Genomic DNA, 10,358 nt, shown 5'->3' with positions numbered 1-10,358 from the left:
AAGCTGGCTTTGAAGTTGGTGGCGGCTAGTAAAGATCCTTCCTGTTGTGTCGTTTGAAGCGCACATACTTCATCTTCCTCTGACCAGCTTTTCTTTTAGACCTAGCATTCCACTGGTTCTGTCTGTCAGTGCAGGCAAGCCCGGTTTTCCCCTGTCTCACAGCATTTTTTTGTACCTAGAGTGATATAGTAAAAAAAAAAAAAAGTGCATAGATATTATAATGTGTTCACTGCAAACATGTTATGGGGTAAGGGAACTTTCAGATTCATATTCACAATGAAGAAAACTCACCCATAAAACTGCAATCTGTATTCAAAATCTTGTAAAGTTGTAACTTTATGAGTGGTATTTGCACAAAGAAAATACACACTACATATTATATGTTTGATTTGACTTAAACAAATGTTTACACATTTTTTATTTATGCACAACTGTAGAATAATATGCACACATTTGATTTATGTGCACAAATTGGATTGACAGTTCCCTTACCTCATAACATGTCATATGATATAATACATTTTACACAATGACATAGTTGTCGACATTAAATGCTCACGAGCAGCGAGCCTTTGCTTTAGGCTAGCATCCATGCCGCTGTGTTTACAACGGTAGACACTGCACAAACCACTTCCGGCGGAAATGAAATGCATTTGTGTAGGGTAATGGCGGCGCCCAGGTCTTGGCGCGTAAAACTTGTCTATAGAATATTGTTTTATAATCTGAATTTGTTTCAAGTAAGTCTACAGGATTGATAATAAGCAGAATAATTCACACATAAAACATCAAAACATAAAATGCATTAAAGTCTAAATGTCAACAACTACCGTTGCGCTTTAGTCTTGTGGCGGGCGGGAACTATCTTGTACGCTTGTTACTCTTTGGCTGGCGGAAACCGGATACTCGTCACTGATACCGACGACGCTTTTTTTCAAATGTATTCAGTTAATGATAATTACGTTCACGCAGGGGTTATTTTCGTGTATTTTATTCAGAGTAATTAATATAATAAAAAATAAATGAATACAAAGATTTGAGCACGGCGAGTGGCCGTGTTTCCTCCGTCCTCTGATTGGCTGGAAACCCGGAAGGAAGTCAACAGAAAGATTTCTGGCGCGAAAAGTCTATTTTGTTCTGAGCAGCTGAAGTATCAAAACATCAAAACATTCACGTTGCTAAGCTTTTATTTAAGGTTGTTCCGGGCATCCACAGCCAGCATGTGTGAAAAGATGAAACAGGTAATGATTCATGATGTTTACGTGCGTGCTATGATGACGGGACACCTGGCGGAACCTGTTAAAACACCTCTTAAACACCTGTTCAACACCTGTTAAATACCTGTTCCACGTGTCTGCAGGTGAACACCTGGCTCGGTTCCGTGTTCGGGGAGCAGCCGGTGCCGCAGTTCGAGGTGAACACCAGGACCGTGGAGCTGCTGCACCAGCTGGCCCGGGCCAGCGAGGCTCGGTGCCGAGACTCGGTTCTGCTGCTGGAGGATCGGAGGCAGAAGACGGCGGAGTACCTGGCTCAAGGTGAGAGAAACACCTGGGGATGAAACATCTGGATGAAGGTGAGAGAAACACCTGGATCAAACATCTGGCTCAAGGTGAGAGAAACATCTGGAGGAAACATCTGGATGAAACACCTGGTGGAGGTGAGACTGAAAACATCAGACTGATGATGAAACTGATGTTTTCAGTCTCGTGTTTTCATCCTGATGTTTTCAGTCTCATGTTTTCATCGTGATGTCTTCATCGTGATGTTTTCAGTCTCATGTTTTCATCGTGATGTTTTCAGTCTCATGTTTTCATCGTGATGTTTTCAGTCTCATGTTTTCATCGTGATGTTTTCAGTCTCATGTTTTCATCGTGATGTTTTCAGTCTCATGTTTTCATTGTGATGTTTTCATCGTCATGTTTTCAGTCTCATGTTTTCAGTCTGATGTTTTCAGTCTCATGTTTTCATCCTGATGTTTTCAGTCTCATGTTTTCATCCTGATGTTTTCAGTCTCTCGTTTTCATCCTGACGTTTTCAGTCTCGTGTTTTCATCCTGACGTTTTCAGTCTCGTGTTTTCATCCTGACGTTTCAGTCTCGTGTTTTCATCCTGACGTTTTCAGTCTCGATGTTTTGCAGTCCCGTGTTTTCATCTTTAGTCCCTGGGGCAGGTTGATGTAAAAGACAGGTTCCAGACACATGCATTACATACAGTCCAAGAAATGATGACACACAGCAGTAAAATGCACTAATACATACACAATAGAAGAAAATACACTAAGATATAAGATAAAACATACAATAAAATACACTAAGATGTAATATGAGTGCAGACTTGATTCTCTAGAAGCCATGTTCTTAAGTGTTTAATGAAGGAGGTGAGGGTGGGTGTGTCTCATAACAGTACTAGTACTAGTAGGTACTGTGTTCCATGTATGAGATGCTCGGTATGAATACGCTGACTGCCCAAAAGCACTTTTTCTGAATGGGACAATACAGTCACCTCTAGATCCTGCTCTGGTTAACCCGTTCATGTTTTTCTTTATAAATATATTTAATGGAGGTGGAGCCAAACCATGGATGATTTTATATACAAGGATGCAATCTGAGTATTTAATTATATTGTCCCAGCTCAAAAGTTCATATTTCTTCAAGATTGCACAATGGTGGTAGGTGTTGGACTTTTTATCTAGAATTTTCAAAGACTGTTTGTATGCAATCTCATTAGGCTTTAGTGTGGATTTATTGTTATACAGTAGGTGATATGTGGTACTATCATTGTATTAAGAAACAGTTTGGATGAATCAACAGTTAAATTATTTCTAATGTATCTGAAGTTAGAGAGATTCAATTTTATTTGATTCATAGATCTTTTTATTTGTTGCTTGAAGCGTAACTGTGAGTCTATCATGATTCCCAGATATTTGAACTCCTGTAGAACCTCAAGTCTTGTTCCCTGTACAACTACATCAGGAGTTATATCAGCACTTACCCTATTTGAAAAAAACATACAGACTGTCTTTGATACTTTAAGGTGTAAATAAGAATGTTGCAGCCAGTTTGACATCATGTTTCTCTGCACAGCGTCTCACCTGCAGGACGTCCTCCTGCAGGCCGTGGACGTGTCCTGCAGCAGCGTGTCCAGGCCGACGGCCGACTACGTCTCTGGTCTGGTGGACGTCGCCATGGTGATGAGCGTGAGGGACACGTCCCTAAGCAGGTCAGTCCTCCGTCTCCCATCCAGGTGATGTCTAAAGATCAAACCGGGGCCCTAAGCTTATTATTTGGAGTAGTTTGACTGTGTGAGTCAAATAAAATGTAAAAAAGAATTTACCTGAAAATAAATAAATATTAAATAAAAAATTCAACCTGAAATAAATATTGAATAACATTTTTTTTAACCTGAAATAAATAAATATTAAAATTCAACCTGAAATACATATTGAATAAAAAAATTCAACTGAAATAAATATGAATTAAAAAAATTCAACCTGAAAGAATTATAAAATTAAAAAAATTCAACCTGAAAGAAATATACAATTTAAAAAATTCACCATGAAATAAATGAATAAATGTTAAATAAACAACTTCAAAGCAACAAATGCAATTACTACAACTACTTCTACCGACTATAACTATGTAATAACCAAAACCTTGGCCTAATAAACAAGTGTATGGTGAGAAGAAGGTGTGCGGGAGTTTTCTTGTTTAATTTGGCTGCAGCTTTCCTCCTCCTACGCACCTTTCTGCAAATCCGGTGTGCAAAAAGTCTTCCACTTCGGATAACCTGAAATAAATAAAATAAAATACAAAAATTCAATCTGAAATAAATATTAAATAAAAAAAAGAAAATCAACTTAAAATAAATGAATAAATATTAAATAAAAAACTTCAAAGTAATTAATGCAAATGCTACTAACTTACTAAGAAAAAATTCATAGGGTGTGGGGGGCTTTTTTGGAACAATTCTCAGACCAGTAGCACCATCCCTACTTAAATCCAGTTAATATTATCATTATTATTGTTTCCTTTTTTAACTATATTCTTGAGTATATGTTTGGCGATACGGTAAGTTTCCTTCCCTTCATGTATTTTCTACTGCTCACTTCTTTATTCTCCTCACACTGAAACCTGACTTCCAGCTACTGTTTTTTACTACTCCAGGAATGATGTACTGTATATTGTTATATTTATCTTTGATGTGCAACCTGACTTGTTGTGATATGTGGGGGTGGGGGGGCTAAAATGGGGACTTGGATGCCTGAGCATTTCACAGTTCTGCCATGTCTCTGTATGTGCATCTGCTATTGTGCGAAAAATTAATCAAAATATGTTTGAGAAAAAGAATCAGAATGGAATGGATTCTTGACATGTGAATGGATCCCCAGCTCAAGTGCAAACCTCCTGTGGTCCCACAGCTTCCTGCCGGCGGTCAACGGCCTGACCTCTGACCTCTCCGAGGCGGAGAGGAGGAACCGGCGTCTGGAGCGGGAGCTGGCGGCCCTGAGGAGGAGGCTGGGGGCCACGCTGCTGCTGCGGGGGAACCTCCAGGAGTGAGTAGCCGCCTCTCTTTTCTTATCATTTTATTTAATCTTATTTGTTATGTAAGCATACTCTTAAATTAAATACTTATGATTTTTGAAAACCGCGCAAAGTTATGGATAAGTCCTGAATGTAGGCATCGTGACGTAGAATTTTCAAATTGGTTTAATTCACCGCACGCATCGGCACAGATTGATTTTGATTTGATTTATTTTGTACATGTAAAAAGACAACAATTAAAAGACAAGATAAGAAAACAAAACAAAAAAAATACAAAGAATTTCATCCTTTAACATTTAATATCTTAATTTACATGTGCAAAAAGGAGTAGGAAGAAGTGTAAACTTATTTAATCCCCCATTCACTAATCATTTATTAACAAGTATTTATAATGACTAACTATACTATAATTATACTCACACACACACATACCTATACATACACATAGTTGAATATTTCTATATATTTGTACACACATGCGTTTTGAAAACACGAGACTGAAAACGTCAGGCTGAAAACACGAGACTGAAAACGTCAGGCTGAAAACACGAGACTGAAAACGTCAGGCTGAAAACACGAGACTGAAAACGTCAGGCTGAAAACACGAGACTGAAAACGTCAGGCTGAAAACACGAGACTGAAAACGTCAGGCTGAAAACACGAGACTGAAAACGTCAGGCTGAAAACACGAGACTGAAAACGTCAGGCTGAAAACACGAGACTGAAAACGTCAGGCTGAAAACACGAGACTGAAAACGTACTTGAGTAAAAGTCTTAAAGTAGCTCACATTAAATGTACTTAAGTATCAAAAGTATCTTGTGAAAAAATATACTCAAGTATCAAAAGTACAAGTATTTTGTAGTACGCATGAAAAGAAGCAACACAAGCAAAAATTATCCTTCCTTTGTTTTTTTTTTTATTTCACTTTCAGGTGAATGAAATGTGGTATAGAATATAAAAATAAACTGTCTTTCTTGCAAAATATTTTGATTATTTTAATTTGTAACGAGGTGGCAAATGTCAAAGTAAAGAAGTAAAAGTATATTTTTTTAAATTTTAAATGTAGTTAAGTAAAAGTAAATATCCTGATTAACAAAAAAAACGCAAGTAAAGTACAAATCCTCAAAAAAACTACTTAAGTAGTGTAACGAAGTACATCTACTTCGTTACTATACACCTCTGGTTTTGACCGTATAGAAACTTAATTCTTGTCAGTTGTATGAAATAAGACCTGGAAACAGGCATTGTGGCATATAATTGTCAAATTGCTTTAATTCACCGTACGAATTGTTACAGATTACTTTTGTAATACTGTAGTTGACCCGGTCTTTGTACGTTTTGACCGTATAGAAACGTAATTCTTGCCATTGTAAGAATGTGATGTACCTGCTGTACTCTACTGCCCTTACTTTTTAACAACTCCATCCATCCATCCATTATCTTACCCGCTTTATCCCTTGCGGGGTCACGGGGGTCTGCTGGAGCCTATCCCAGCTCATTTTAGGTGAGACTTTTTAACAACTGCTGCTATTTATTATTTTACCTCTTTTCTTATCATTTTATTTCATTTGAATTGTTATTTACTGTTAAATTGTGTCTTGCCGCTTTTAATGTTACGGAAGAGTATCAGGGCCATGCAGGAAAAAATTATTATTATTTTTTTTTATTATGCACTTCGAGAAAAAGGTTGAAATGTCGAGAAGAAAGTCGAAATATCGAGATTAATGTTAAAATACAATTTCAAGAACAAAGTCGAAATTTCGCCTTTTTTCTGAATATTTCAACTTTATTCACAACATTTCGACTTTGTCTCGACATTTCGACTTTTTTCTCGAAGTGCATAATGAAAAAAAATCTTCCTCCTCTAAAATATTATTTTTATTTTTCACCTGCCTGGCCCTAATACTCTTCTGTATAATGTTGAGGTAAAGCACTTTGAATGACCTTGTGTTGAATTGTGCTACACAAATAAACTCGCCTTGCCTTGCCCTGGTGGGTGCTGGTGGGTGCTGGTGGGTGCTGGTACCCGCTGCCTCTGGCAGAAACGTGTAACTCCGGTCTTTTATCCTCAGGGATGTGGATAAAACGGCGCGGACTCAGGCGGTGGAAGGCGCCAAGGCCGAGGAGCGGCTCCTCAACATGGACTTCGTGACGGCGAAGGCCAGAGAGCTCAGCCACCGGCAGGAGAGGTCCGAGGTACGAGGCGCCGTCTCAGACTGGACGATGAGACGCAGATACAGACGTCCACATCAGCAGTTTCCTGGAAACAGCCTTTAGTCTCGTAATAATCCATTTTAGTGTCTTAAGATACAGACAGAAAATGCTGTAATTAATATTTGTGGCTCTTTAGAGGCTAAAGTTCGGGTTTAAACAGGTTGATTGGTTCTCGGCTGCTCCAGCATCAGAACCGTCTCCTTTTATGAGAAGTTACGAGTCGTAACTTCTCTGTAACTGTAACTTCTCTGTAACTTCTCTCCAACCTGAAATAGATATTAAATTAAAAAAATCAACATAAAATAAATAAATATTAAATAAAATAAATCAACCTCAAATAAATGAATAAATATTAAATAAAAAAAACTTCAAAGCAATTAATGCAAATACTACTACTACTACTACTACTACTACTACTACTACTACTACTACTACTACTACTACTACTACTACTACTACTACTACTACTACTACTACTAATAATAAACAACTACTACTAATAATAATCACACTGTTACTTCTACTATCTATTATTATGATACAAATACTACTACTATTAGTACTGACCTGGAAGTACTACTTCTACTAATATTAACAAAAACTACTCCTGTTGCTATCTATCGTCGTTGTTGTTTTTTATTATTATTGTTATTATTATGCAGACTTCAGTCCTAAGAAAAGATAATTCAGGATCAAACAGACAGATATTTCAAACTTTACATCCAAGTCTGTCAACAAAAGCATCAGTTATCATTCAATCAGCATTTTCTGATATCTCAAAAATTGACTGCAGTGACTTAAATCCACCACCAGGTGGAGACATTTATCTCTTTAACAACATGAAAAGATATAAAACTTATATCCAGTTTATGAAATATTGGCTAAAGTTTATAGCTCCTATACGAGCACATGTGGGCCGTTGTCAAGGCGTCCAATAAACGTTCATCAGGCTGCTGCCATGGAGATGGATGAAAGTCCCGTCCTTTCTCCTCCATTCCAGAATAATCTCCCTCCTTCCCTCTGCTCCGTCCTGCAGGTCCAGCTGGGGTCCAGGAACATGGACAAGTCCGTGACCCACCAGGCCCTGGTCCAGCTCTCCCAGGTTCACCCCTTCATCCGCCCGTCGTCATGGAGATGAACCCATAACCCTGTCTCCCGGGCCATGAAAGGTGTCAACTGTGGTTTTCTTCCCTCTGCAGGAAGTCGACGCCCTGAAGAAAGAAATCACCCCCCTGAAGAAGAAGCTGGAGCCCTACATGGACCTGAGTCCGGTACGTCGTCAGAACCAGAACTAAAATTGATTTTCCAATTTTAAATCGATTCTCATATTAATTCCTTAAAATCTATTTATATGTCTAAAGGTAGATTTTTTTTTTTTTTTCTTTTTCTTTTTTTATCATTACATTACAACTTTGGTATTTTTTTGTTTATGCCTATATATAAAAAAAAAAAAAAAAGGAATGTTTTGTTGGACAAAAGAATAACTGGTGCCATGTTTTTTACCTTTTAAATATGTTTAAAGGTATGAAAACATTCAAATTTTCAGTTATAATTGCATAAATTCCATTGCTTTATATACTTTCTTGGGGTTAAATGTGCATAAAATGCTAAAAACCAAATTCTCAAAAATTAAAAACCAAATAGACCGAAAATGGAAAAAAATTAAATGGAATGTGGGAAAAATTTAAACTGATTTCATCCGTCATATAATTCATGCAACAGCTGAAAAAAACTGTCAAATCAATATCGGAATTGAATCGGATCAAATCTTGATAATCGATTCTGAATCTTAAAAATCAGAATCGATTCTTGACATTGGAATGGATCCCCAGCCCTAACCAGAACCTGAATCCATTTTTCAGACATGAATCTTTGATTCTGACTCGCACCAGCACCTTAAATGTGGGTGAATGAACGTTTTTCTCTCCTCTAAACTCCCAGAATCCATCTCTGGCACAAGTGAAGGTAGAAGAGGCCAAAAGAGAGCTGGTGAGTCTGGAACCTCCCACTTTGGTCCTGAACCCGACGCCAGAATCAAACCCTTAAACCTGTTTCCTCTCATCCAGGCGGCACTGGATCAACGGCTGGAGGGAAACGTGGACTTCAAATAGAGACGTGATGTCACGGTGGTGATGTCACGGTGGTGATGTCACGGTGGTGATGTCACCGTCGTGATGTCACCGTCGTGATGTCACCGTCGTGATGTCACAGAAGCAGGATGCTGGTGTTCCTGATTTTCCTGCCACTCGAGTCCTGATAAGGTTATTATGGGATGAAGTCAGACTGATAAGGTTATTATGGGATGAAGTCAGATCATCATCTCACCACAAACTGCATCAAGAATGTAAATAAAGATGTTTAATTATACATTTTATTAATTTATTTTTTATTTTTAAAGGCGCCTTTCTTGGCACTCAAGGTCGCCGTACATGTTAAAATATAAAACCAGCAGAACACATTTTAAAAAAACATTTAAAAACAGCAGAGGTAAGAAATAAAGAAGACTTGAACATAAAATGAGATAGGCAGTCTTGATCAGATGAGTTTTGAGTTGTGATTTGAAAAGAGGGAATGAGTGAATGTTCCTGAGTTGGGGTGGTAAAGAGTTCCAGAGAAGAGGAGCAGAGCGGCTGAATGCTCTGCTCCCCATGGTGGTGAGACGGGCGGAGGGGACAGACAGCTGTATGGAGGAGGAGGATCTTAGGGCTCGGTAGGGAATGTGGACGTGGAGGAGATCAGACAGATATGGGGGGGAGAGGTTGTGGATGGCCTTGAACGTGAACAGGAGGACTTTGAATTGGATGCGGAACTGAACCGGGAGCCAGTGGAGCTGTTTGAGGACAGGAGTGATGTGATGGACGGAGGGGGTCCGAGTTATGATGCGGGCAGCTGAATTCTGGACCAGTTGGAGTTTATGGAGGGATTTGGGAGGGAGGCCGGAGAGAAGAGAGTTGCAATAGTCCAAGCGGGAGGTGACGAGGCTGTGAACAAGGATGGCGGTGTGGGGGGTAAGGGAACCAGCACCCACCCAGGCTCTTAGCTTGGGGGGAGGGTGAAACAGTGGAGTTGTCGATGGTGAGAGAAAAGCTGTTTGTTTTGGATTTGGTGCCAATGAGGAGAACCTCAGTTTTATTACAGGAAGTTTTGGGTGAACCAGGTTTTTATTTTTCAGAAATGCAGTCCGTAAGGGACGTGGGCGGGAGAGAGGACGAGGGTTTGGTGGTGAGGTAGAGCTGGGTGTCGTCTGCATAGCAATGGAAATTGATATTGAATTTACGGAAAATATTGCAGAGGGGAAGGAGGTAGTCGATGATGAATAGTAAGGGCCCCAGGACAGAGCCCTGGGGCACACCAGAAGTAACGGAGGAGGGGATGGATTTCAGGGACTTGAGTTAAATCAGTGTTTCTCAATCCTGTTCCTCATGGGTCACTGTCCTGCATGTTTTAGATGCTACCCTGCTTCAGCACACCGTGATAAAAGTACCTGTGTCATCAACAGAGCTGTGCAGACCTTGGTGACAAGATAATGAGGACCTTTAATTAGAATCAGGTGTGTTGGTGCAGGGAAACATCTAAAACATGCAGGACAGGGTTCCACGAGGACCA

At 39.2% G+C, this 10,358-nt stretch overlaps 1 protein-coding gene across 1 annotated transcript; it reads left to right on the top strand.

Annotated features, from left to right (window-relative positions):
• Nucleotides 1-1,047: 1,047 nt before the first annotated feature.
• On the top strand, nucleotides 1,048-9,210 carry haus1 (HAUS augmin-like complex, subunit 1). The gene is made up of 10 exons (XM_061710021.1): nucleotides 1,048-1,238; nucleotides 1,358-1,532; nucleotides 3,080-3,215; nucleotides 4,414-4,548; nucleotides 6,611-6,734; nucleotides 7,789-7,854; nucleotides 7,952-8,023; nucleotides 8,694-8,741; nucleotides 8,819-8,905; nucleotides 8,962-9,210. The coding sequence occupies exons 1-9, from the start codon at nucleotides 1,218-1,220 to the stop codon at nucleotides 8,861-8,863; spliced, it is 822 nt and encodes a 273-aa protein (XP_061566005.1). The 5' UTR covers nucleotides 1,048-1,217; the 3' UTR covers nucleotides 8,864-8,905; nucleotides 8,962-9,210.
• Nucleotides 9,211-10,358: the final 1,148 nt, after the last annotated feature.

The sequence above is a fragment of the Cololabis saira genome, chromosome 20 (genome assembly GCF_033807715.1).
Source record: "Cololabis saira isolate AMF1-May2022 chromosome 20, fColSai1.1, whole genome shotgun sequence".
NCBI lineage: Eukaryota > Metazoa > Chordata > Actinopteri > Beloniformes > Belonidae > Cololabis > Cololabis saira.
Note: the sequence above shows the minus strand (reverse complement) of the source record. Positions and strands in the feature narration are given on the sequence as shown.

What these genes read in the sequence shown, in the direction of transcription:
- haus1 (XM_061710021.1), top strand. Translation starts at nt 1,218, where the DNA reads ATGTGTGAAAAGATGAAACAG. An exon ending in CTGCGGGGGAACCTCCAGGA is followed by an intron (nt 4,549 to 6,610) that starts GTGAGTAGCCGC and finishes TTTTATCCTCAG; the next exon opens with GGATGTGGATAAAACGGCGC. An exon ending in CCCTGGTCCAGCTCTCCCAG is followed by an intron (nt 7,855 to 7,951) that starts GTTCACCCCTTC and finishes TTCCCTCTGCAG; the next exon opens with GAAGTCGACGCCCTGAAGAA.